Source organism: Colias croceus, chromosome Z (genome assembly GCF_905220415.1).
Source record: "Colias croceus chromosome Z, ilColCroc2.1".
In the NCBI taxonomy this organism is placed as follows: Eukaryota; Metazoa; Arthropoda; class Insecta; order Lepidoptera; family Pieridae; genus Colias; species Colias croceus.
In genome coordinates this window covers 9,359,431-9,387,024 of record NC_059568.1, presented here as the reverse complement: position 1 = coordinate 9,387,024, position 27,594 = coordinate 9,359,431, and the positions used below count along the sequence as shown (strand labels likewise).

The following is a 27,594-nucleotide window of genomic DNA, read 5'->3' as shown; positions in this document are numbered from 1 at the left end:
CCCTACCACGCGTGATTCGACGTTTTCTGTAAAGTTGCATATAGTTAATTATTTTTTGAAAAATAAGGTCTTATAGAATTTTCACTTCTTACGTGTGTACACGCACACATTTTTAAACACATCGTCAATAATGGTGGATGAGGTCGAACATGCTAAATCAGATTTTTTTATACCTTTAAGTCATGTAGCTAAAACAAATACAGGTAACACCGGTAGGAAGTTATTAATTATTCAGACATACAACACCAAACAATATAGTTTTAGCATCGATTATTTCGAATTCAGACATATATTTGACCAGCTTGTTATCTTTACAAATAATAAAAGTCTGTTTGTAAAAATAAAATAAATTTGCAAATTGGTAACCTTTTTTATAAATGCATTCATTATAAGTTTATTACAATCTTTTAATGTCTGTTAAGCTCTGGAAGGGCTAAACCGATTTTGATGATACCTTCACTGTCACTGAAGCTATTATTTATATGGGTATCTCCACAGGAACATTAGGATGAAAAAGAAAAAATCATTTGCGCGGCTGAAAAGGTGGGTCGCAGCTAGTAAATAAATAGGTTAAATGAAAGAAATTAAAAACGATTTCACAATTGTTTATTCACCACAACATTTCCTTGAACCATATACGATTTTTACTTGTTAAATATATTTTCCCAGTAATATACCAAACTTGTACTGTATTCGATGAACGTAGACTTCTCCGGGATTTAATACAGAGTTCGGAAAGTTTTTCTGAAAATTTAAAATAAAATTTATAAATAGTAATATAAAAAATACACAGTAATATAAACTTTTCATCATCAATTTTTTTTTTATAAATTCATTGTCATCATCAGCATTATTATTTGATCCCACTGCAGCCACTATATGCACATAATATAGAATATAGACACATATACGCATATACACATATAAGCATCTCCTACGAAGATCTAGTTGTCAAGTACATGCTAGTAGATATTAAATATTGTCGAATTTTTTGTTTGGATTTTTATTATCATTTCATTATCATCAATATTTGCAGATAAATTGAAATATCTATAACTTAATTTTTGTACATTCATCTAATTTCTAAACTCTAACCTTTCGATCGAGTCACTGCTAATCATGAAGTTAGCTACTTAATTTATTTTACCATAAAATTACCTTTCCCAGTTTCGAAACAGATGTTTCAGTAAAAAAAATCTACGGTTTTCACGTAATTGCACTAAAAGCATGCTCTTCTGAATGACAGCTGTCTTGTACACAATTGTGTGTTTTGACAGTTTTTATTGTAGTAGTTACATCACAACGTTATAATTTAATATGCACGGCTTATACAGGATGTCCCACTGTTGGTATACTAAGCTCAAAGGAGCTTATAGTTTTCAATACGCTGAGTACGTAAAAAATACTTATAAAATTTCAGACACATATTTTTTCAAATAGATGAATTCTTAAAACTCTATGTTGTACACCCATAACAAGCAACCCGCCCAACTTTGCTACTAGCACGTGAGCTATCGTTTAAGATTATGTTTTGCTGGCTGCGCGAAGCTAGAGAAGAAAACATGGATTTTCAGGAAAAATTTAGCAAGAAATTTGTGACGTAATTTTGTTGTTTCAATATTTTTTACGTAATCGACGTACGCAAAACTACAAGTCCCTTCGCGCTTAGTATACCAATAGTGAGAAACCCTGTTTAATATGGCTTTATATGATTATATGCCACCGTAAAATTGAAAATATCGTTAGGTGCCTGTTCAAGTGTTCAGTGTGTGTGCACTGGTTTTGATACCGGGGAGGCTTCAAAGTGACAAACCAACAAAAAAATAACTGGCACAGAATAGAAATCGGACAGAAGTGAAATACATCTTCCCAACCGATATTAAAATAATAAATCCATATACACAGCTGTATGTTTGATCAAAGTATAATAAACTAGTAATGATAAAGTTGCGTATAAGTAGCTAATTTATTGGACTACTGGTGGATCAGTGCAGGTGCAGACCTCAAAAAATTACTCAAATCATAAATTCGGGGTTCGAAACCAGACGAGCAAGAATTAAATAATGATTATAAATATTTATCTGCACATTATTATCCATGTTAATTATTACCACTTACAGAATCTATGGAATGAAAGTGGTCTGTTAACTCGCACTTTGGCCAGCGGGTTGGATTATGGCCTAAAATCACTTAATAGTTAGTAGCTAAAGCTACTTAAACCTGAGAGGATATCTATTTTTGCAATGGAAGCATGTATCAACTGATGATGACGATAACCAGTTTTTAATCGGACAGAATTTAATCACGTCCACTAATCTATTCTGTTTAAATACAAATTTTCAACTATCAATTTTAAACTATCAACTATCATCAAGACTCTCTACTCACATTGTTGACTGCATCAGGGTAGTTTTGGGGCATCAAACAGAACAATCCATGCTTTTTGTAGTGAGTGCCCTGTTTGCCCATAAGGGGCACGTATCCAAAACTCTTCTTCCCCTGAAACAAAAATATACGTTTATTACGCATACATAATATCTTAAAATAAATGTTAGAAGTACAAAGAAATTCCAGAAGGATTTGATTTACGTTCGAAAATGATTCTTACTATGGAATGTATTAATTTTACACAACCTTAATAGATTACATGAAGTGTAGGTGTAGGTTTTACTAGAATTTTCTAGAACACTGAGATATTCACCTCACTTTCCTCTTCATTCGCCTCCTCGCCATTCGCACTCGATTTACTGCTTGCTTCACTCTCAGACTTGTGTTCCTCACCGGCCACCTCAGCTTCCTATATCGCAAAAAAATTATATATAAATCGTTTTGACTGATGACCCACACATTAACTAACAATTAATAACTGGCTCGATAAAAATCGATCAATTGATATCTGAATGCATCGGCTTAAAGGCAATACTTATTTCTCCGGAAGATCACGGAAATTGGTCATTTGAATCAGTGTTTGGATAAAAATGAACATGTTTTCGACAATATAATAACCATGAGTGACTAAATATTTATCAATATCTAAAATTATATTTTTTTTTCACCATTTTTTGCAGAATGCAAATATTTCCCAATATCCTATGATAAAAACTGCTGAGCGAAGTACAAAGTACGCCGTATAGGAACATTAAGGAATCTAACAAACATAGTTTTTAGCCAATTTTACAGTTATTATATAACATGTGTATAATGTATAATTTGATAAACATGCAATTGAATGTGGGACAAGGGCACTGAGGTGACGATGATAAATATTTAAAAATAAAATATTGTTTATTTTAAAATATATCAGATGATGTCTTACGCTACCAAAGCGCGTACCACTTAATATAATTGGACCTTTTACGCCATCCATTATTAAAATAAGTAAATAAGGTATAAATATCTAAGAATTTTCGAATTATATCTAGTCGAAAAGATGAACATAAAATTGCATTCACTTGTATGTGACTCCAATTGCTATAAAATTGAACTGTAAGTACCTCAACGATCTTATCAGGATCAGGAAGCAAATTGCCCGTGTAAAATTGCATACCAGGTTGACTGCTATATACCTCCAATACTCTCCCGGACCCAGGGTGGAGTACGCTAAAAATAGATAGAAGACAAGTAAGTAACTGCATCGACGATGCGTCTTCCAACCATTATGTGAATTGGTCAATGGTTCATGAAAGGTGGCCGCATCTTTCGATGAACCAGTAAATTGATAATAATATACAAAAATCGAACCATGTATTGGCGGGTAGAAGATTTCCTTCTATAGAAACTCGCAATACATTGAGTCGATAAGTGATGCGACTTCAAACCAAATAAATAAAGTTATATAAATAATGAATGGCTTTTGTATTTTCCAATAATATCTATTTTGCTGAAATTTTATCGTCGTCGTGTTTATAATCCTCAATTTTAAAATCGCTTCTACACTACGAATTTAGTTTAAAATAATTGTTTTACATTGGCATCATATTATGCGCAACTTAGCGTTATGAAATGATTACATACAGATGTCATTTATTACTACAACTACAAAAAACGTCTTCCATATTTTGATGCAATCTCTTAACATGAAATAAAATCGTTTTAGTTACAACTAACTAACAAATGTTTGAATGGATTTCAATGATTTTCAGTTTAATGAATTTGTCAGCACTTGGACATTGACTGTGTTAAAAATTCGATAACTCTACTTAGGCGAAGCTAGGGTCCACAGCTAGTTTACTATAAGGGTCGGTGCAAACGGGCCACCGACCACAGACACTTGATACAACTTCAACGCGGTGCGTCTATACAAAATATATGATAGAAGGTGTTAAATGGCTGTCGCTGGCCACCAATTACTGTGATCCGTACGTAGTACATACCGAGATTGAAACGTCAGGTCCTGTTCGGTGCCTTGAGAGATGCAAAAGTTGACATCATAGCCTCCCAAGGGTATGCGAGGTAACATGGTCCTGAGGACTCGAGGCACTCTGAAGTCGTATGCTGTACCGCCAACTATTTTCTTTTCCCCTGAAATACAAGGTTTTTTATCATCTTCCAAAAGTTCCCGAAGAAAAAATTAATACGGATAAAATTATTAACTTATTTTAGTACAAGTTTTGGGATCCATTTCCATAATTCCTAAGTGTATAGTGTAATACTCTACTTTTGTTTAAATTTAGAGGTATTTTACACTTTCTAGATAAAGTAAGATCTATTAGGTTCTAATAAAAGTTATTATTTAAAAAAGAGCGTGTATGCCGAGCACATGTGTCAGAAGTGAAACTGATTTGGCAAGATTCAAAGATACCTAAATTAAAAAAGAGCGTGTATGCCGAGCACATGTGTCAGAAGTGAAACTGATTTGGTAAGATTCAGAGATACCTAAATTAAAAAAGAGCGTGTATGCCGAGCACATGTGTCAGAAGTGAAACTGATTTAGCAAGATTCAAAGATACCTAAATTAAAAAAGAGCGTGTATGCCGAGCACATGTGTCAGAAGTGAAACTGATTTGGCAAGATTCAAAGATACCTAAATTAAAAAAGAGCGTGTATGCCGAGCACATGTGTCAGAAGTGAAACTTATTTGGCAAGATTCAAAGATACCTAAATAGTCGCTCCATGATGTGACGATATTGCCATGGTGCGACCTTGAAATTTTATTCTCAACGCGCCTAAACAAGTTTCACTTCAAAAATAGTAACCCATTATTTTAAAAGTACACTGAACCGATATTTCAAAGAATACACCAAAGCTTACAACTAGTTGCATCAACAACTTCCTATACTTAATGTTTCCTACCTCCGCGAGAAATCCTGTTTACATACAAGAGCGATTATGCGTGTACAGAGCATTAATTTTAATAACATTATTATTAATTTACCTGTTACGAGACCTTCTTCGTCTACAGCTGTGTACTTGTCCGCATTGATAGTAAATATATGGTCATACATTGTTTCGCAGCCCGCATGCTGAAACCAAAATAATGGCGTATTTAATCCACCGAGATTAAACTTTGTTGGTTTCCATTAGAAACAATTGATTCATTAATCTCAAATCTTAAACCCGGATATACTCAATAGCGTGATATCACGTAATGTCTATTACTTTTCAATTAAAAAATAATATAGGAAATCAGATTCGTTTATTATATATAACGATACAATTCAAGGTAAGAAATTAATAAAATAAAACCGAAATTTTCAACCTATTGACGATATAGAAAACGGTTAGTTTGAGTTTAATTTTTTGCTCCCGCAAATTACTAAATTCTACGTGAATAGCAGACATTAGAGAAATCGTTATTTTAGACGTGCCAAACACCATCTGGTATTTGGCACACCCAAAATCACTTTAAATTGAATTATTGTATATCGTAATAGCTATTTACTGGAAATTTAGTTTATATGTGACAGAAAATGTATATAAGCACTATTTGTGACTTTTGTGCTCCTTGCAATGCTTAGAGCGTAAGTGTAAAAAATATGTTCTAGCTTTATTTCCTTGGGAAAACAAAAAAGTTGTGCTCTAGTAGGACAAGAAACATGACCATCTACTTGACAAAATAAAGAAAATCGATCCGAGCATTATTTGTGATATGCAAATCTTTTTATATCCTTATGTTGCTGGATGTAGATACTGGAATAAATCAAAAAATCTATCACATCTATTCAGTCAGCGTAGTAAATAGGTACTATAAACACAAACAAATAATTCCTGTCTATAAAATTATTGAAGTAAAGAAATAAATATGAAACATAACATACGTGACCAGCCAGATTGAAGTATGGTGCGTTGCTCAAGTTGACAATAGTAGGTTCACTGGTAGTGCACTTCATTTCTATTTTCAGGGTGTTCTCGCAAGTGACTTCGAAAGCGACTTGAGCCATCAGTGTCCCAGGGTAACCTTCGTGAAATCTCTCAGATACATGGCTCATTATCACTTTGTTCCCAACCACATATGAACGCCAGTTAACCTGTAATTTGGAAGATGTTCTGTTATTGTAGAGTTTCGTTTTTTAAAGCTACAGTATACTGCTTAACCGGTCTATTTCTCTACTACATGCTAAGCTAACCAAAATATGTTCGATCAAAAATATTCTTGATGGTGTCTCCATTCGCATAAACCTCTTCATTTTTTAACAAATTCATAAAGCTGGTAATGTTCAACCAACATTTTAACAGTTTAGTAAATTATTTAATTTTTTGGTTAAGCATTCTTTACCTTATCGAATCCCATATAGCCACCATTATAATGATTATGACCTCTGTTCGTAGATAGCATGTACATCCGCCCTGATGGTTTTACAACCATTGTACCTTCTCTAATGTAATTTGCATACCGCCCTATAGTCGCACCAAAGTAAGGATTTCTTGTCTGGAAGTATTCTAAGAAATCGAAAAGATTTAACTCTACTGACTCACTAGTTTAAATAATCCAATATCACATTCTGAATAACCATTAAAATCATAAATACCTTCTAAGGTATCAAACCCTGCAACAACATCATCTGGGACTCCCTTGCGATCCGGTACTTGAATCATTGTAATAGTAGCGCCATATGTGATGATCTAGAGATTATTTTAAGACATATTTTAAACAATTCCATTTCATACTACAAAATTACACACAAAGCACAAAGGGTATTCGCTGTATTCTACCAATGCGTTTACCTGGACAGTCATTCTATTTTTAGTCTTCCAAGTGTACCTTCTAACAATATCAATGTTAGTACTCGACGCACAAGGACTATGTTCACCTTCTGGACCTTTAATTTCTTTCAATATTTTGGAAGACTTTGTGAATACATTTGAAGATGTGCTTTTAGCGGCCCGAGGATAGTCTTTAGGCATGAAACCAAACCCATCTACAATAAGTTCTACATCGGGAATTTTGGCCGGTGGCTGAGGTTCAGAGGCCGGTTGCTCTTCCTGTTTCTGTTCCGATGCCCCATCGCCACTTGCTTTATCATCTGCCTCAGTGTCTGCCATTTTTACAGGAATTTAGTAAAGTTTGTATAAAAAAATTATAAAATTGATAACTTTTACATGTATTTATAAAACGATAATTTTGAAAAATGCTTTTGAATGACAAGTTACTTTTTAAATTTTAATTAAACCACAATTAAACTGTGTAGGTCTAAAGGGAATAAAAAGTATTTATATTACTGCATATTACTGACAATATTTTTAATTTTGTCAGTAATGTGCAGTTATTAAATTAGTCAAACCGATTCCTAGGCGTCCTTACTAAGACTGTGGTACTAAAATTTAGTTATAGGAATAAGAAAACAGTTTTATATAAAACATAAATAACTACATTTAGAAATACTCTTAAGCTTAGTAGGCATGTTTGTCTTTGAATAAGGTCTGTAGGAGTGTAGGCCATTTATTTACACAAATTAAGGAATGCAGCTCATTTTCAAAGTAGTTCAAAGTATTCATTTTCATATTTTACCGTGTCATTGTCATGGTCTCTTACTCTGTCTTATTTTGCGAATCAACACAAAATTCAAGGCCTTTTACGTTGTTACGAGGCCGTCTCTGCTTTCGACATGTATTTCAAGGTTAAGTTTTTTTACAATGCAATGCGTAAACCCTCCAAATACAAACAACATTTCTAAATTTTAAACATTTATTTATCATAAATAAAAACGGCATCATTGAATTAGTACATATTTTATCATTATCACTACGGCAGTATAAAATATAAATTATATTATATAAAAGTTAAGATCGCACTGATAATCTACATTCCTAAGTGTATACTTAAAATTTTTAAGGTATAATAACTTTGTACATTTTAAATTTATACCCAAAACACCTTTACGCTTTGCTTGTCTAGTTCAATAGAGTCGTTTTTCCACTTTTCGGTCTCATGGATAATGTCTGGGATATCCTCCATATAGGTCAAATCTTTACAGGGCGACGGTGGAATAATGCTTATGATGGGTATGCCGATTTCTTGAAACGAATTCATAGAGGAAAAGCCGCTTTCATCTTCTATAAAATTAGACACCGGATTGAATTCACTTTTCTTGTACATTGGAAATACTTTTACGTCTGTTGCGTCGAGCCTACTCTGCGAGTCATCATTGTCACACTTCAATTCAATGGAATCGTTTCTCAAGTCGGAATTGAATGATGCTTGGGAAGTGTTAAGAACGTCTAAGAGTGCATCTTTTTCTATTTCTAAAGAATGTGTTACGGCTTTGTACTTTACGTCATTACTCTCAATAGGTAAGTTCGTTGGATCAACTGCGCTTTGTTCAACAAAGTTCAAAGAGTCTTGTGTTTCAGTTTTTCCAGATTCTTTAGTTTTATTTTCTTCACAGTTTTGCAGGGAATTTTCAGTACCATTGTCTGTAAATGCACATGCAAGGTCAGGTATCTTAGTACTTAGTACAGTGTTGGCAAGAGTGATCAGCCGCGTCATCTCCTCACTGAGCTTGTTGGCGGTTTCATTTTCGGGAACTAAAGATAATTTTGAACGGCTCCTGAAAATTAAATAATAAACAAATTGTAATATAAATAATGTTATAAAAGAAGAAAATACACAATACAATATATTCTTCAGAATAACTTTCGCATCGGTACTGTAAATATAGGTCAGAGCCATTAAGATATCACATATGTATAAATTATAATTAATGGGCGCTAAATAAAACTATTAACTTCAAATAACATGCTTCATCATATGGTTTTAAAGTAATGATTATATTATTTCACAACTTGTTAATTACCACTTAAGAACGATTGTAACTTACCAAACGTTGTTGCAATCTTTATATCCGTTAACATTACTAATCGATTTGCTGATTTTTCTTGTACTAATTTTCTTGGTGGGACTTATGGAGTATTCGATATTCTTATTCACGTGTACAACGGAACGTGAACGTGGCAAGTCAGTCATGTTGAGAGATCTTTGTACAATTCTCGGGGACCCCTTCTCGCTTCGAGGCGACGGCTCACTTTTCTGGCATTCAATATGCTCCTTAACTCTGTTAAGGAAAGTGACTATTTGTTGTAGTAAAGCTATATGCATTTGCCTGTTGGATTCAGTCTGAAAGTAACGGAGTCACATTTGCAAATATGAAAATTAAGAAAATAATATACAAACCAAGTCAAATATACAATTCAATTAAAAAATTCGCAATATTTCAGCATTCGCAATGCACTTAAAATAAACAGTTATTGGTGCACCAATGATAAATGATGAAAATTAGAGATTTTGATTTATACCTGAGCGAGCTGCCACCTCAATGTATCGACTTCCATGTTTAAAGCGTTTACTTCAGTGTGTCGGATGTCAGATTTCTTAAAAATAGTTTTGTCTGGAGGCTTCACCACTTCTCCGTTTTGGACTAAATTGCTCGTCGTCGAAAGTTGAGAACACTGCTCAATTCTTTCTGGAACCTGTAACAAGTGAGACTTCATTACACTGCGGAACTGTGCCATTTTACTATCATCGATCATTACACTACAATTGAACTGAGATTCCGAGAAATCATGCACAACCTGACAGTGATTTCACATAAATTACTGCAGTTTTATTTCTATTTTAAATAACTATGGGAACGTCTTTTGAATAGAATAATGTAATTTATTCAGAAAATGAAAACACCGGTACAGGCGTTTAAACGGTAAAATATGGGCCAAAACAAATGTTACGTAATGAGACAGAGACGCCTCTAGTCGGCGTCATTATTAGTCGTGAGATAGAACAGGTGCCTTATATAAGTTTAAATTATATAAAAACAAACAGTGTAGCGGAATTCTTCTTGCGGCTCCTTGTGAACGAGTGGCAAAAAGTATGGATTGTCGATTGTGATTGGCAGTGTCATGGTAATCCCACGCTTTTGCTTCAGTCGGTTGCTTATTGACCTGTATGCGAACAATGCAAAAAACCTGCCGACACCCGTTACATTTATCAGACCGACAGTTACAATGAAGAATCAAATAATGAACATCAGTGAAATGACGAGATTTAGGTTAACGTATGAATAATAAGCGCATTACTCGCTGCACGTATTTCTCGTGTGTGAGTACTTAATACTTCGCGGAGAGGTTTCTATTTTTACGCATTACAAATAAGAACGTATAAAAAGTGAAGAAAAGTGAAGATATAAAGAAATAAACACATGAGTGAGGGTCTTAAAAGTATCAAAGGTCGTTCCGGTCATGCCTTATATAAATTCGAGCAAGCAACCAATTTCCGCAGATGTGTTGCGTATGGAATATTAGTGCCGAAAGAACCGTACACAATGGTACAAAGACCCCTTCAAATAATTGTATCCAACTATAATCTCTGCTATTAATCTAATTTTCAAAGTTTTATGTTCGTGACCTGACCCGTTTTTTGAATAATATTTACTTGTGTAGTCTTCTTTTTAATTAAAATTAATGTAATTAGTCTAGGGAGCCATGCGAGTGAGTACTGTGTAGTTAGTATTAGTAAAGTACAAGATTGCTATGACGATGATATAATAGTACCACAGCTATAAAACAAAATAATTTATTAGTTCTAAAATGCGACATCGGTAACATTAGACCATGCATGTCAATGAATTTATAGAAAACTGTAGAAAAGAAACGAAGAAACGACCCGCGAGATGAAATTGAAAACGCATGAAAATGGCATATTTAACTAGTTTCATTCGATATCAGTTACGTGTATCGAGTTGCGATCTCCAGTTACAACCATCTCACATGTCCGAAGCAGCAGGCTGGAACCACGCACGAAGGCTGGCGCGGTGCCTTGTATTACGCACATTGCCATTAAATCGGTCAATGATAACGAGAAATTGAGTCGTAAGTTCAGACCGAATTATTTTCACTGTTGTTACGCAACTGTGAGTCATTGTTTCCAGCTAGGCGGTGTATTTTGGTGGTCGTTTGGCTCTGGTATTCGTCAGGTGGGAAATGATTATACAAAATGGTCGGTTAGTGCTGTGAGGCAAACTCGTCATGCGCAAGCGGCGACGCGTGACGGTGGCATCCGGCGCAGACCCTCGGAAGTAATAAGGCCCAACCCTCACGTCCCGTCCCTGGCAAGTGCACTGCTGATTTAATCACATACCATTACGTCAATAGGTTTTAAAGGTTTGATTGGAACATAAACGACTTAATAGCTTCGATGGCATCACGTTATTAAATTGATTAGAAATTCTTATATAAATAAGAATAAAAAGGTAAAATTAAATTCTAATACTGACATGATTTAAAAGGGCAAGGAGTCTGCCGGTTCTTCTCCGTAGCTACTGCTTTCCGAATCGGTGGTAAATGTAAAGAATAATATGTAATGATGATTGAAAAGTGCTTCTAGAAGAAGTCTAATTGAATAAATAAATGTTTGAGTTTGAGTTTATTAGTGGAGTACGGTCTGGAGTACCTTTTCCAATTTACGCTTTAATTTTCCGATCGATTAGGGCAAATCAATAAATCAAACTTGCGACCTCAATGATCGCCTCGATGATGAAAGTCGCCTCGTGTTTGTTAAGATGGTCTATTAAAAATAAAACAATTTTAATGGCATACCGTTGTACTAATTAGTCATTACCATTAGTGAACTATGGTAACCAAAGGTTAGTGTACTATTTAATCATTATTCCCTAGACTGCGTACGGCGCGTTCCACTCGGCTGCACCACATAAATGTTTTCTTAAATTGACTTCAATTGTATGGCATGACTCATTGTTTGCTATACTGGCGAAATTACACAAAAACATAGTTTTAGGGTGAATAAATTAAAAACTTCCACCTCAACCTATCTTTACTTAATGTCAAAATGTTAATGATGCTTGAAATGGTGTATGAACTCCACGGAAAAAGTAAGTATTGCAACAATATTTAAAAACATCACCTCTATTTTATACTTTTCGCTAATTCACACATAAATTTCCTTCCAAAATAATAGATTTCTTTCAAAATATTACCTATATTATTTAATGTTTCCAAGATATGATCATCAATGAAAAAGAAAAAAGAGTAATTCAGAAATCTCATTGTTTTGCAAACGTTGGACACAAACAATTTGCAACTATCAAAAGAGTTCGATAATTATTTTTTTATTTCGCCAGGGCAAAAATTCCGGGTCAATAAAAAGTACCACATATCAACAATTAAATACCGTTCATCAACTTCATATAGTTAAAAAATAAGACGTCTATTATAGTTAGTAGTTACTATAATACTACAGGTTTGATAGAATTTTTTAAGATTAGGTCACGGACTACGGTCATCCTCTAAGGGAATATTTCCTTCTTTGGTGTGATATGACCATCTTTCGTGCATAGTTTATGTTCATAGTTTATGTTCATTATCCATACATTGTATTTCTATTGTTGCGTTTTTTTTATATATCAATATAAATGTATGCATGCCGTTTTTACTTATTAGTTATTCCAAAGGTCTTTGATATTCATCCGTAAAATAAAATTGCTACCGAATACATAGTTTTTCTATGTAATGTAATAAGTTATAAATACAAACGCGTTATAAAACCGATAAATAAAAGGTATATTACCGCTGTTTAATTATATATTAATATAGGAAAAAATAAACCTTATAAGATTGGTTGCAATGAAAGTGGATAGCTATTGCAGTTCCGTTCAAATGAATGTACTATTCGAAAGTAGTATTTGACGGATGTATCCATTTTTTTGTGTATTTCTCTTTATATTAGTCGATCTCAATCCTCCATGGTGCTCGTAAAATTCCGAAAACACAGTCGCAAAATGGCAATGTTGCCTTACATAACAACTTGATCCAAGCATAATCAAATGTAACAATATATCACGATTTCACAGTATTTTGCATGTGTTTGACTTTTATAGATATATGTTAATTTAACAAACAAAATACAACTTTCTCTAACTCAAATTTAGCAGTGGAGCAATTGGTTATGCGAATATATTATTCCTTGTAAACAAAATGGCTTCGCTATTATTACAACATCCTTGCAAGAAAACAGAGTTATTTGAAATATATGATTTTCATAAAAATAAAAGGTATATAGTTTACGTATAAATCTCAATCAAATTTTACAAATAAGAGTGGCGTTATAAAACTAACTAATACACCTTCATGTATAAAATATATAATAAGTTGACATCACAGGTTGAAATCGACACCCGTTGTGTTGTAATTCGATATCAAACGCTCCATTGAACTAACGGCTCTTTTATTTTTATGAATACCAGGTTACTTTTATTTTCATTAAAAAACTAACAATAATGAAATTTTTTGCCAAACTTTCCACTTCAGATTTCACTATCATATTAATAATATTATATGGACTGCATATATTACGTTTTAATAATATTACAAGCGGATTAGTTAAAAATAAGTTATGTAAATAACACAAATATATATGCGAATATGCGAATTTTGATATATATTTAAAATTAATTATGGCACAAGGAACAGAAATAAAATTGAAATGCCATTTTACCGGTTAGCTAAAGTTAAAAATTCATTTATTTATTTATTTATTTATTTATTTATTTATGGGCCAAGGTATACTTTTTACAACAAAATTCCTCATAGTATTAAAGAGTTTAGTAATGCTAAATTTAAGAATTATGTAAAAAACGTATTAGTTCAGAGAGCCTATTACTTACAGCATTAAGGAATATATGGAAGATAAAAACCCATGGAGGGTTGTCGCGTAAAAACCACAGGACAGTTCTTTGGCATATTATAATAATATATACGTACAGTTACTTACATATTTTGTAAAATTAAATTGTAATACTGAAATGATTTAAAAGAGCAACTATGGAGTTTCTTGCCGATTCTTCCCCATAGATACTGCTTTCCGAATCGGTGGTAAATGTTAAAAATATGTATTGACGTTTCAAAAGTGCTTCTCGAAGAAGTCTAATTGAATAAATAAATGTTTGAAGTTGAGTTTGAATGTTACTTTTAATATGTATATTTAACGAGAAAAGAAAATAAATTATTTACTAATATTCATGCATTTCAAATCTATTCATACTTTTACTTATTCTACCTATTTATTTATTTATTGACTTTAACGGGTAATAGGTTACGAACGTTAGGTACGAAGTAAAGTTAAATGTATATTTTATTCTCGTTATAGGTATCCTATAAGAAAAAACAATTCTGATCAAACAAATGCGTCTCTACGTCAGTTGAGACCAGTTTTGCCATAATTTAGCACCTAGCAAGTTTCTTTATTTACTTACTAGATACTCCACGCGGGTTCACCCCCCTGGCTCCACTCCTGTTGGTCGTAGCATGATAATATGTAGCTTATAGTCTTCCTCGATAAATGAGCTATCTAACACCGAAAGAGTTTTTCAAATCGGACCAGTAGTTCCCGAGATTAGCGCGTTCAAATAAACAAACAAACTCTTCAGCTTTATAATATTAGGATAGATTTCATTGTAAACCTTGAATACTGCGCCTATTGCAATACGACCGATACAGGCCTATCTACTAATACAAACAAACCCGAAGCATTGACTGTCACGTAAAAATGAGGGTATTGTTTTAGCCGTGCACACGAAGCGCGGTGGCATAATATCCAATGCTCACGACAGTGCGGTGACGTCGTCGGCGACGCATTTTTAATACGAATGCGTTACCGGATCCAATGTAAATAAAACGACCGACACGAACATCAGACGTGACAAACATACACGAATTTAGGCCCAGTACCCACTGACAACAGTATCAAATGTTACTTCATTATCGATTGAACCCCGATGCTAAAATGTTCTCATTTAGGTACCTATTTTCGTCGCTCATGACGTCCTTCATAATATTAGTAGGTACCTAGTTAGTTCTTAGTTCGAAGATAATAGACATTATTACAGTATCTACAACTTACTAACTTAACTCAACTTATGTGGTTCCGAAAAATTTTAATTATCATGGTAAAATGTTTACCAAATTACTGGTAGCAGAATCTTTACGCGAATTGAAATAACTGACAAAAATTACACTCTTCAAAAGTTCACACGACATCCAATCATGTAACACCGGTAACCATGTATGGTTAAAATGTGTTGCTAATTTCTTTCGACAATATTTTGTAATATCGAAGTTATGTGTTTTAATATTATTATCTATAAGTACTTACTAATATTATAAAGCTGAAGAGTTTGTTTGTTTGTTTGTTTTGAACGCGCTAATCTCAGGAAGTACGGTCCGATTTGAAAAATTATTTCAGTGTTAGATAGCCCATTTATCGAGGAAGGCTATATATATCTTCACGCTAAGACCAACAGGAGCGGAGCAATGCGGGTGAAACCGCGGGGAACAGCTAGTTAATTATAAAGCCAATTTCCGTGACAACTAACGTAACTATATTTCATTGTATTTTCAACAGTTATCAATAAAATAATGTTAGTCATTTATGTATTGTAGTCATGAAAAGTTAACCATACATTTAAAATGCTCGATACCTTATTAAAATTAATTACATGCCATAAATCATGATATACCTAATCAATTTTGTTCTATGTACATTTTTTGTTTATCGATTATTAACGCTATAACCAATGAAATTAGAAATTATATTTTCATATCTTACGTAAAATGTATATATATCTATATGCTACCTATAACTTTTAATCTATACATATAATAAATCTGTAGAAGGGTCAATTCTGTACATTGAAAATATTGAAAAAATTAATAGCAGGGGGTGTTACTGGATTGATACCAAACCCAAATATGTGATTAAAAAAATTTTTGTCTGTTTGTCTGTCTGTCTGTCTGTCTGTCTGTCTGTATGTGAAGACATCACGTGAAAACTAGCGGTTCGATTTCGATGAAACTTGGTATAATTATACCTTATTATCCTGGGCGTAAAATAGGATACTTTTTATCCTGGAAAAATACGTAGAAAAAAATTAATCTTAATTTTTCAGATTTATCTATAGACGCGTTGTTCTGTAGAACCGCGAACACACGTTGCGTATTATTATAGACCTAGCCGTGTTTGGGTCCAATAGATATTTATAAGATGTCATTGTTAGAGTCTCAAAATGAAGAAATAAACCATCCACGCGAAGACCGACATCCGCGCGGACGGAGTCGCGAGCGGAAGCTAGTAATTAAATAAAATTAAAGATGGCACTTACCTACAGCCACTTTCTCATATGTGAAAAGTATAAAAACGTCCTTATGTTACGCAAATTAGAACACTTTAAATAAAAGTGCGATCATCATGTAAATTGGTTAATAATACGAGATAACATTTTATCATGTATATTTAAATATTTGCAATGTTTAGCATATTTAAATACAATGGCCAATAAATGTGAAGGGGACAGAAAATTTGCTTAAAATGGGTTTTATTATGATTAGATCCACACCTGAGTTGTGATTTTTAGATTGCGAAATATATTTGTTTTACTATCCTCGATTATCTATTAGAAAATTACTACGCTGTTTTTTTATATATTTCGACATTTTGTAGGAAGTTTCCGAATAACATACATTTCATACATGTAGATTGTAGGTATCTAAAAACTAACTATCGACCTGATTAATTAGGACGGGCGCAATTAGTTAGGCCACGAATTAAATTTTAGCGACTTCTTACAGAAATATATTTATTAATTAAGTATAAGACATTGTGTCATTTTATGTATATGAATATCTGAACAACTCCTTATCTACATGTGGCTTAAATCTTAATAATAGCGAGAAACGTTTCAGAAAAGCCGATGTAAAGATGACTCAAAATCGACGAAATCAACAACTATTTGGGATGATAGATATCCTATTTACCTCATCCTTATTCTTTAATTGATTCAATAATTACGAAATCATCTAAATAATTTACAACGTAAATAAACAACGTTAAACAATTTTTATGAATATAACCTAAAATGTAAACTTAATTGTCTCAATCAATCTGCAATATAGTTACGAAACTGAATTATCTTGAGCTTGTGGTATTTCCTTGGAGTCATGGCAAAGCTCCAAACATTTAAATTTCTAATCTAGATAATCAAGCAAGAATAATTCATAGTGTTACGTGTATGCAAAGATACAAACAAACTCATGAAGGTGGTAAATATTTATGTTTTAAGTAGAAATACCTAAGTTATTTTTAGTCTGGGCTATAAATCTATTCTAATATTATGTCTCGGGAACTGCTGGACCGATTTGAAAAATTCTTACGGTGTTAGATAGCCTATTTATCGATGAAGGCTTATAGGCTTTATGTCAACACTGATCACGCTAAGACCAATAAGAGTGGAGAAATGCGAGTGAAACCGCGAAGTACAGCAAGTATACATAATGATAATAAATAAATAATACATAAGGAAATGAACAACAAAACAAGTAATTTTAAAAGGATACATATAGAGATAAATAATCATACAAGCATAACAGTCTTTACATAATAATTACAGAAAATTTATTCATATTATGTAAACGTATGGAAATTAGTGTGTATCCTATCCTATCAATATTGGAATATTCTAATTATACTAAGAAATTAACTCCTATTTATTGCCACTATAATAAAGATAGATTCGATTTCTAAAATAACATGGATTACGTATAACCTAAGTCGCGTTCTAGCATACATTCCTCACCAATCAGGGTTGCCTGGAAGAGATTGCTTTTGACCAATAAGGCCGCCTTTTAGTACGTATGTGCCGTGTGTTTTCATTGTATCTAATTATCTTGAGCTATTTAAAGCTTATACAATATACAGGTATATGTTTGGTATATTATGTACAATAAAGATAAATAAAAATGTGTGCGTGTACTAGTGTACACAGTACACACGTAAGAAGTGAAACTTCTTTATGACCTTATTTTTCAAAAAATAATTTACTACATATTATTATATGCAACTTTACAGAAATACGTCGAATCACGCGTGGTAGGTATAAGAAAAAGATGTCGCGTAACGGAAAAATGTCACGCGTAACGAAAAAATGTTACACTAAATTTTTTTCCAACCGCGATAAAGAAGTTTCACTTCAAAAAATAAATAAACAAATAAATATTTCTCATTAACTATGTAAAGGAATTGAGATATAAACGTGTTGTAATCTAGAATTATATTTAAAGGTTTGATATTATTAATAAGACGTGAAAAAACTGAAATTACTTTTTACATAGCAGTATATCTAGTTTTGATCTATACATATAATAAATCTGTAGAAGGGTCGATTCTGTACATTGAAAATATTGAAAAAATAACTAGCAGGGGGTGTTACTGAATCGATACCAAACCCAAATATGTGATTAAAAAAATTTTTGTCTGTCTGTCTGTCTGTCTGTCTGTCTGTCTGTATGTGAAGACATCACGTGAAAACTACCGGTTCGATTTCGATGAAACTTGGTATAATTATACCTTATTATCCTGGGCGTAAAATAGGATACTTTTTATCCTGGAAAAATACGTAGAAAAAAAATTAATCTCAATTTTTCAGTTATCCATAGACGTTGTTCTGTAGTAGGTACCGCGAACACACGTTGCGTATTATTATAGACCTAGCCGTATTTGGGTCCAATAGATATTTATAAGATGTCATTGTCCGAGTTACTCAAAATGGAGAAATAAACCATCCACGCAAAGACCGACATCCGCGCGGACGGAGTCGCGGGCGGAAGCTAGTTTAATAATAAAATTAACTTTGATATCAAAATTTTGTAATAAATACAGAAGCCGTGTGAAATGAAAACTAAGTCGATAACATAATACTTAACACTGCAACCACAAGTTTGCGGTTTCGTGAACTGAGTCAATGCCACGATTCCTTTCCATTGATAACAACTACTGATAATACATTTGAAATAGCCACGTTGCTTCAATAATCCAAAATTTTATACAATTATTACGAAGACGCTACATAGTTTTACCTTTTCAATTCTTTATTTTTTTCTCATTGTTATAAAAACATAAAAAAACACTTTATAGCAAAATGCACAGATACATTTACATACAGAAAAAAAAACAGAAATTAACACCGTACATTTTGGCGGCCTTATTGCTTTGAAGCGATTTCTTCCAGGCAACCTTGATTTTGTAACTTATCTCAAAAGATCGACGTCATATTTTCAATTACTTTGAATTTACAGCTGTAAATTCTTCAAAAATATAATTAGAATTTGGTGTTTATAACATCAGGTTAACATTATACAACACAATACAGTTAAGTGATAAGTCCATAATAGCAAAAGGACTGATATAAAGCAACTATTAAACCAACTCTCATGAGAAATTCCTTTCCGAAGCTCCACATTTATAGTAATAAAGACCGCCAGATTGTCAACCTACAGTGGAAGCCTTATGGCATTTGAATACTATGCTAAGTGCCATATGCCGTACGATTTAATTCGCATGATATGATATCAATCAGCTGACGACCCAGTGGCGCTGAGGTTAGTGACCCAGATGCGCGGAGGGTGTGGGTTTGATCTCGTTTGTTTAAAATTTTTGAACAATGTTCGCCAGTTTTCTATATTAAAGTCACTACGTGACACTGCACAAAAATTAAATATCTGGCTTATATTTCCGGGGTCAGTAGGGTGCTCCTAGGTGTAGTCCTTCGTCATGTCGTCGTCACATTATTTCATTAGATAAGACATATTCTTTTAATATATATAAATCTCGTGTCACAATGTTTGTCTTCAATGGACTCCTAAACCACATAACCGATTATAATAAAATTCGCACACCATGTGCAGTTCGATCCAACTTGAGAGATAGGATAGTTTAAATTTCAAATCGTTTTAGAGAAAGCGGGCGAAGCCGCGGGCAGTAAACTAGTATAATATACAATATTCAAATAGATCTCTAAATTATTTCACGCTTTTGACCTACTGAACCTGAGGACTGAATGTTCTATATTTCATATCCATGGTTTAACTCTTACTCACTTTTCTGGTTCAATTGTACTTTGTTACGAGTACACGTCTACAAAAGAACGCGTTTATTCTTAAGAATAACGTTAATTTCTTCTCACAACTCATTTGACCTACTCTCCTATAAATTATAATTATGAGTCTTTATTTCACAAATGTGGGTAAGTGATCATTAAATTGACTGTACGTTTCTTATTGCGCAAACACGCTATTCCTGGCTGAGAGTGTTTTCAAACTCATGCACTAAATAAAATAAACAATTAAACTGGCTAGAATGGACCTAGAACACGTCATATATATACCGTAATACTGGGTTGTTTGTAAAACAGTTTTATACGCCCACCTATCAACGGTAGATACCGCTCACCATTGTGTCTTATTGTTATTTACATACATGTAACAATCCTTCTATGACCGTGTCACATATTCCTAGTTCTGAACAATCGTTTGTAATTACTGTATTATTCAATAATAGGGTAATTATAAGGTGCGTAATATTTACTTCAAGCTGTAGCCTGTAATTTAAAAAGCTGAAGAGTTTGTTTGTTTGTTTGAACGCACTTATCTCGGGAACTACTGGTCCGATTTGAAAAATTATTTCGGTGTTAGATAGCCCATTTATCGAGGAAGGCTATATTATATCATCACGCTTAGACCAACAGGAGCGGAGTTATGCGGGTGAAACCGCGGGGAACAGCTAGTATACAGATATTTGAGGAATGATACGTTACAATAAAACTGTGATCTTATTGAAAAAATATGGGGTAATTTTATTTTCTCTTTCCTCTCAAGTCTCAGCATCACTGCTTTTAAAGTGAGACTAGTTTTGGATAGTTCATTGCTCAAATAACTAAGTATTAAGTAAGTATAAGTTAAAATATTATTAAATAATAAGTTAATGATAACAGCATAGTACATAATTATCAACCTCTTATAAAATTCAAGGCAATAGGAAATATTACCCTATCAATAACTACGGGAAGTACTGATGCATTACAGGATGCTAGTGAATTGTCAAATTCGTAACATTCGCAAACAACTTAATTAATTATATGTATCTCCTTTATATTGAAGAGAAAGTGCAGTGTTGGGTAATATGTGAAATCGTGCGACTTAACCTTTGTGATTTAGAGACTAGTTTAGGGTGCACCGCGCATGTAACGTGATGAAACCTAGCTAATGCAGGTATTGCGATTAATTGCATAGCAACCAGAGCTTTGGATCGTAATAAAACCGATAGTTGAATTGGAAAAGCAATGAATGCGTTACGTTTGTAATAAAGATTACTTAATTCATTTGAATGGTCGATGTGTTATTGTTATGTTGACGACAATGTGTTATGGATAAACAGACAAAAATATCATAACACTGTAATATACATTTATATTATTTTTGACATTAGATAGTAATTTACTTACACTTGTTAAATTTAGAACTTTATCTACACTAATATAATAAAGAGAAAAACTTTGTTTGTTTGTTAGATTGTAATGAATAGGCTCATAAACTACTGGACCGATTTTAAAAATTCTTACACCATTCGAAAGCTACATTATCCACGAGTAACATAGGCTAGGTCTTATCCCGGAAATCCCACTGGAACGGGAACTATGCGGGTTTTTCTTTGAAAACGCGGGCGAAGCCGCAGGCGGAAAGCTAGTTATTAATATCTTAATATCTAATCTATAAGACAAATTGTGAATTAAAAAAATGCATGGAGATATATCCGACAGAAGTGCTTGTCAAAAATGCCTTATCCTAATACCATGAGATATTATGCAATGCTATTTGAATTATCTATACACATACAGTCAGATATAGTAGATATGTGTATAGTATCATAAGTTACTTATCATTTACTTTGAAATTTATCAGGGATCATCCGTGAGAAGCGAGATAAAGTTTGGAACATGGTTGTTCGATGTACAGCGTTCTTATATACTTTTAACAATATTAAATATTTGTTCTATTGCAAGCAATGACTGCAAAATAATTGAGTTATTTTGAATTAAAGTATATGTAGTATATTTAATTCAAAATAACTCAATTATTTTCAAAGGTTTCAATGTTTTAGATTTGTGAGCTATAAAAAATTCCCGCAAGGGCAACAAATTGATTGTAACTACGAAATCAATAGAAATACCTACAATTTTATAATTTGTACAAAAAACAAGATGTAGCGAATAAAAAGTTTGGGATCTAAAGCTCTCAAGGACAGCGGGTTCAATAGTTAAGTTAGAACAAGTTCCAAGAAATAAAAGTAGAAATCATTCATCGGAATAACTAGCTTTCTGTATCAATACCTATTTTATTGGACGCCACAAATAATACAAAACACCATTTTAATCTTCGATCAATCCTAACTGTTGATAGAATCTTTATATTTTGTTTTAACAAAACAATTAAAAAAACTATAACGAAATACCTCATTACTAGAAAAGATAATTATTAATTTATAGTTAATTTATTTTATTTGAAAGAAAGAAAGAAAGATATTTCCTTGTAACGTAAAAATGATAAATGTTTAGTACTTTTTATTTTAACCAGGCAGGAACGATTTTAATAATAAATACGAATTTGTGTTAAAAATAAATACATTCCGAAGTTTATATGCACATATTTAAATTCTCAATGCTTGTACGTGTTAAAGAAGAGTAAACATTAAACACGCAAAAAATATAAAGCCTTGATAACTGGAACCATTCTCAGGTCATTCCTTTTCATGTATTCAAGTTTTTGATTTTTTGTTCCGTGTACCTAGTCTAATTATAGATATACAAAAAAAATACTATAATTTCCAGTAGCGTAGGATCACTATTCATATATAACTATTGTGAAGCTATAATTATAGTAATTATTAACAAAAAGTAAACTAATTATTTTATCCAGTAACGGCCTCATCGATGGCGGCCGATCGCTAAAACAATTTTAGCTCAGTCTGTTTTACATTACAATTCGGTATGGCTAAACGACTCTTCATAAAAATGGAACATAACTGGTTTTATAAGAAAATTCCTATTAAACCACTTGTTAGCAAAAAATAACTGTCAAGAAACATTTATTTTAAAGCACAAATTGTGAAGATATGGCAAATAGCAAGTCATCTTTCGTACATGATAATCACGAAGCCTGGTTTAATGTGAACAGTGTGTGCATAGTATGTGTGTCATGATCGTCGACATTGTATATATGGAAAAATAAGATGCTTTAAACTAAATCGTGTGACTGGGTCACTTAGTGAGAAGTTTATAATTATTCAGAAATAAATCATATTTTACCCTTGATAATTACAAAAAAAAAAAACATAATATTTGTTAAATAAGCTTTCTTTATCAGTTCAAATCCTCAGCGCAACTTCGACAGTACAGTTTTTATTCATAGACTTAGCAGGATCGTGTTGTCTGCCAATTAATTAAAGCCATTTATGTGTTACTCGTTACACGACTATTACTTCGCAAATGATCCAACATACTTTTATTTAATATGTAAATCAACTATTACTGCTTACTGATGCATTCAATTCAACTCACGCCATGTATTTTGTTTCCGCAATTTGTCCAATTTATAAATTATAGCAATAAGGCGAATATATTTAGCTTACATGTAATGTTAATGCGTTAAATCAATGCAATTTTAGATTTACTGTTTATTTTTAATCGGCATTCAGGAATGTCCGCTTTGGAATCTGTGATGAAATTCCATTTTATTCTAGTTACAATTTAATATTTATTGAGATGTAGGCTATCCGCTGCTTTGTAGCATTTATCGTATTACCGTTCCGATGGTGAAAAGTCTAGTTTAAATTATTATTAAACCTCGTGTTTCTAGAAGTCATTATAGGTAGGTAGGTACCTACCTACATATTTAAGAATTCCCTTTTTCTGAAAATAAGCTTATTTAAGCAAGTTAAAGAAAGCGTTTTTTTTTTCAATAAATAACAAGTGTGTTATATATCTATCAGATACGTGGAGGTTCTTTGTTAAACTGATATTTTGCTCCCGGATGTTAGGCTACGGATGACTGCGTCCAACTAAACGTGGGAGCGATCGACCCCTCTTTCCAACTGTTCACCTGTGTTATAAAAAATAGGTATTGGAGTTCAAGTAACATTCGCTTTGTTAAGAATAGTTCATTCTATATCTTTAATGGACAACAGTTTTGATTCTAAAGTAACCTAATAAATTAATTAACGATTATTAGACAGTGATACATCCTTCCTTTTTGTTTATGGCACAGTCCTACTTTCAATTTTTGATGGTTTTTTCGAGTGGACCATAAAAATGTGTTATGATTTATTCTACTCGTATTTGATCCTTATTTATAAATAAGCTTATTCATTTATATATGAATGGTAATAGAAATTAAATCGCTCGTATCTCTACCCGCCTTACGTAGGAACAAGAGTTTATAAGAGCTGGATGTCCTTCAAGCTCGGCCCATGCTTCATATTTCGATTTTAGATACCTATTCACTTTATGGCATTTATTTAAGTTTTTTCCGATTCAGAAACACTTTTTGAAATAAAGAAATTGTATTCTTTCTCAAGCAACTAAATACCACTGTCATCCACAATCTATAGGGAACTGAACGGAGTTGTCTAAGAAAATTTCTAAGAGTTCTTTTTAATTGATTTTATGATTCCCACATCAAGTTAACAAGGAGATATGAGGCCCAAGAAACAATGCCTGCTCCTTATCTTCCTTTCATATCGCGCGAACGTTTCTTACGAACAATTGTATTGCAGATTACTTATACGCTTCCGCCACAATCAACGCTTGGTTCAATTCACACCCTGTATATCACGGTGAATGAGCACTGATTGCACCCAGGATCTTGGGGTACTTTGCTACATGTAGTAAGCAATTATGTGCCAGTTGAATGCCGGATTTACCATCTCTGTTGGAGGAGCAGAAAGATTTTCAATTTGTGTGTACAGTCTTACAGAAAATCCTGCAGATTAGAATTACCTATTATAGTGAGACAATATAAGGTACTTATTGGTGTTATACTTCCCTATCTGTACACCATTTGTGCTACATGTACCCTAGGCCTATAGTCAGGTATATGACAGTATTATAGGGTACATAAGCAAAGCACAACTACAATGTGTATATAGGGTACATTAATACAACAGAAATATTAATTATTTTCTCTCAAGTGACCTCAGTAAGCTTCCTTCCTTCAAAGTTAATATATTGACGGTAATTTATTTTTGTCGTACTCTACTGATGACCGATGGCAATGTGGAAATCCGCTACAAGTATGACATTAATAAGCCTTTGTTACATATTTAGAAACCAACAGTGAAGTTAAATACTTCCATTTCCTACAATTATTTGATCTAAGACAGTTTATAATAATTTACATATTTTCGGGGCAAAAGAGGGTTAGCAAAAATTTTATGGAAACAGTTGTTTATTAAATTTTAAAAAGATACGCTTTTAATTTTAATGCAATTAAGATAATCTGTTATTAGAGCTTTTAAATTTAGCTTTGAGTCAAGTACCTTACTCTTTGAAATTTGAATTCATGATTCGAAATTAGGTACCTGGACCTAGAAAAAGGCAATGCTATTCATTTAACTCAAGCAAACTAACTTTTATTTTTGTTACTTCACACCCCAATATCTCTGCTATCCCATAGATCAGATCTATAATTAATATATTTATAGAATCTGTATATTTTTATCTGTTTAATCCTCTATAAATCATCAGTGTAACGATCAGGCCCAGATCTTATGGGAGTTTGCCATTCTCCTTTACATTTATTACGTAGGTAGGTTATATTCTGTTAGAAGTAGTAACATTATAACTTTTATTTTTTTTGAATGATTGCATGGAGTGAAAAAAAAGAATAATACAACTGGGATTAGTGATACTTTAAGAATCGATATTTTCACAGTTAACTGATTTCTTAGGTTTAATAATTTTTCTGACCTTTAACCCTTCTTTGCTAATGAAAAACGCATCTTTGCGAACATTTAAATCTCAAAAGAGAAAAACCGTTATCTTGGAGCTATAAAGTAGGCTAAGTGATTATTAATTTATTACTTTTAGCGGTTTTGCTTGCCGTTTTGTATAATTTAATGCTAAGTTTCGAATAAGTGTATTTAAGTTAAAATGTGTCGTCTGGTAGCTATTTATTAATTATTCATTGTATTATCGTCGCTGCAAGAATTAACGACCTAGAAACGATAATAATAGTCAGTCTTCAAAATGAGTTTTTGTGAAAAGAATGTTTTCCATTTTCTCTCATCATATCCTTATGAAATAATTATTACAAGCATGATTAAATACGTTTAAGTAATAACTTATATTATTATATAAATAACATTGTATAATACTTTTGGATTGTGCTAGCATTTTCTTTTTCTTTTTTGTTCAAAATATACAACACAATAGCTGTTACATGTTATGGTTACAAAAAAAAAATGAAAAATTAACAACCGTAAATATAATATAACTGCAGTACTTTCTTATCAATCTTATTCTTATTCTAATTAACACTTTCATTTCAACGTTAAATGTTAATTGGTGAAGTGTGGAAAATTCGTAAACATTATATCATCGATATATGATTAATTCCCTGGCATCCACATTTGCAGTAAACATAACAATTCAACACCAAAAAAATAAACAAATTCGCATCATTTATAAACAATAAAAATTCACTTACAATATTTGGGGTGTCTTGTTTGTCTGTTTGGCATAACTTCAGCGCAGGATCCCGCTTTGGTTTGACAGCAGGTGACCAGGAGATATATCTATTCGATAGTTTCCTCGCAAAATTGCTCTTAAAGTCCTCACAACGCATTATCGATTCCACTGGTTTATTAAATTCATCTTCAAAACTATCGTTTGAAGGATGCGGTTGCGCGAGCATTTTCATAACCGGCGCTAGACCATCCGTTGAAATGAATAACGCTCGCGTCAACACGACCGTTACCTGCCAAGGTTACATTTGAACTGAATTAACCTGGCCAATGTTTGTGTCATATAAACAACATATTATTTTGAATTTAAAAAATAATACTTATAATCCCTGACTGACATAGTGTAATAACAAATCTTTAATGCATCTTATTTGATCAACAGCGGTTAAATTTAAAAAAAATCAAAATAAAATTCCATTCTTGCTCACACCGCCATCTTGCTGATAAACACGTAACTGACTTGACTTTCCATATTTGAAAAATGCAGTACTGTACCAAAGTGGTGTCTGTGGCAATGCTAGAAG

General features: G+C 32.7%; 2 protein-coding genes across 3 annotated transcripts; both read right to left on the bottom strand.

Moving 5' to 3' along the window:
• Window positions 1-589: 589 nt before the first annotated feature.
• LOC123705284 (galactose mutarotase-like) lies at window positions 590-8,034 on the bottom strand. 2 transcript variants are annotated; one of them, XM_045654006.1, is made up of 10 exons: window positions 7,165-8,034; window positions 6,969-7,062; window positions 6,716-6,879; window positions 6,258-6,467; window positions 5,375-5,462; window positions 4,374-4,521; window positions 3,495-3,600; window positions 2,702-2,797; window positions 2,389-2,499; window positions 590-744 (listed from the first exon to the last, which is right to left on the bottom strand). In XM_045654006.1, the coding sequence occupies exons 1-10, from the start codon at window positions 7,480-7,482 to the stop codon at window positions 652-654; spliced, it is 1,428 nt and encodes a 475-aa protein (XP_045509962.1). In that variant the 5' UTR covers window positions 7,483-8,034; the 3' UTR covers window positions 590-651. The 2 variants fall into 2 exon arrangements, with proteins under 2 accessions (XP_045509962.1, XP_045509963.1); XM_045654007.1 differs by lacking the exon at window positions 2,702-2,797.
• Window positions 8,035-8,150: 116 nt separating this feature from the next.
• Window positions 8,151-27,337, bottom strand: LOC123705286. The gene is made up of 4 exons (XM_045654008.1): window positions 27,034-27,337; window positions 9,733-9,906; window positions 9,258-9,553; window positions 8,151-8,987 (listed from the first exon to the last, which is right to left on the bottom strand). The coding sequence occupies exons 1-4, from the start codon at window positions 27,244-27,246 to the stop codon at window positions 8,300-8,302; spliced, it is 1,371 nt and encodes a 456-aa protein (XP_045509964.1). The 5' UTR covers window positions 27,247-27,337; the 3' UTR covers window positions 8,151-8,299.
• Between the last annotated feature and the right edge of the window lie 257 nt (window positions 27,338-27,594).

Coding starts and splice junctions, on each gene's coding strand:
- LOC123705286 (XM_045654008.1), bottom strand. CDS start 27,246: ATGAAAATGCTCGCGCAACCGCATCCTTCAAACGATAGTTTTGAAGAT. Junction 9,554..9,732: donor TGAGGTGGCAGCTCGCTCAG/GTATAAATCAAA, acceptor CGTTACTTTCAG/ACTGAATCCAACAGGCAAAT. Junction 8,988..9,257: donor AAAGATTGCAACAACGTTTG/GTAAGTTACAAT, acceptor TTTAATTTTCAG/GAGCCGTTCAAAATTATCTT.
- LOC123705284 (XM_045654006.1), bottom strand. CDS start 7,482: ATGGCAGACACTGAGGCAGATGATAAAGCAAGTGGCGATGGGGCATCG. Junction 6,880..6,968: donor AGGGTTTGATACCTTAGAAG/GTATTTATGATT, acceptor TCGATTTCTTAG/AATACTTCCAGACAAGAAAT. Junction 4,522..5,374: donor CGAAGAAGGTCTCGTAACAG/GTAAATTAATAA, acceptor CTTGTATTTCAG/GGGAAAAGAAAATAGTTGGC.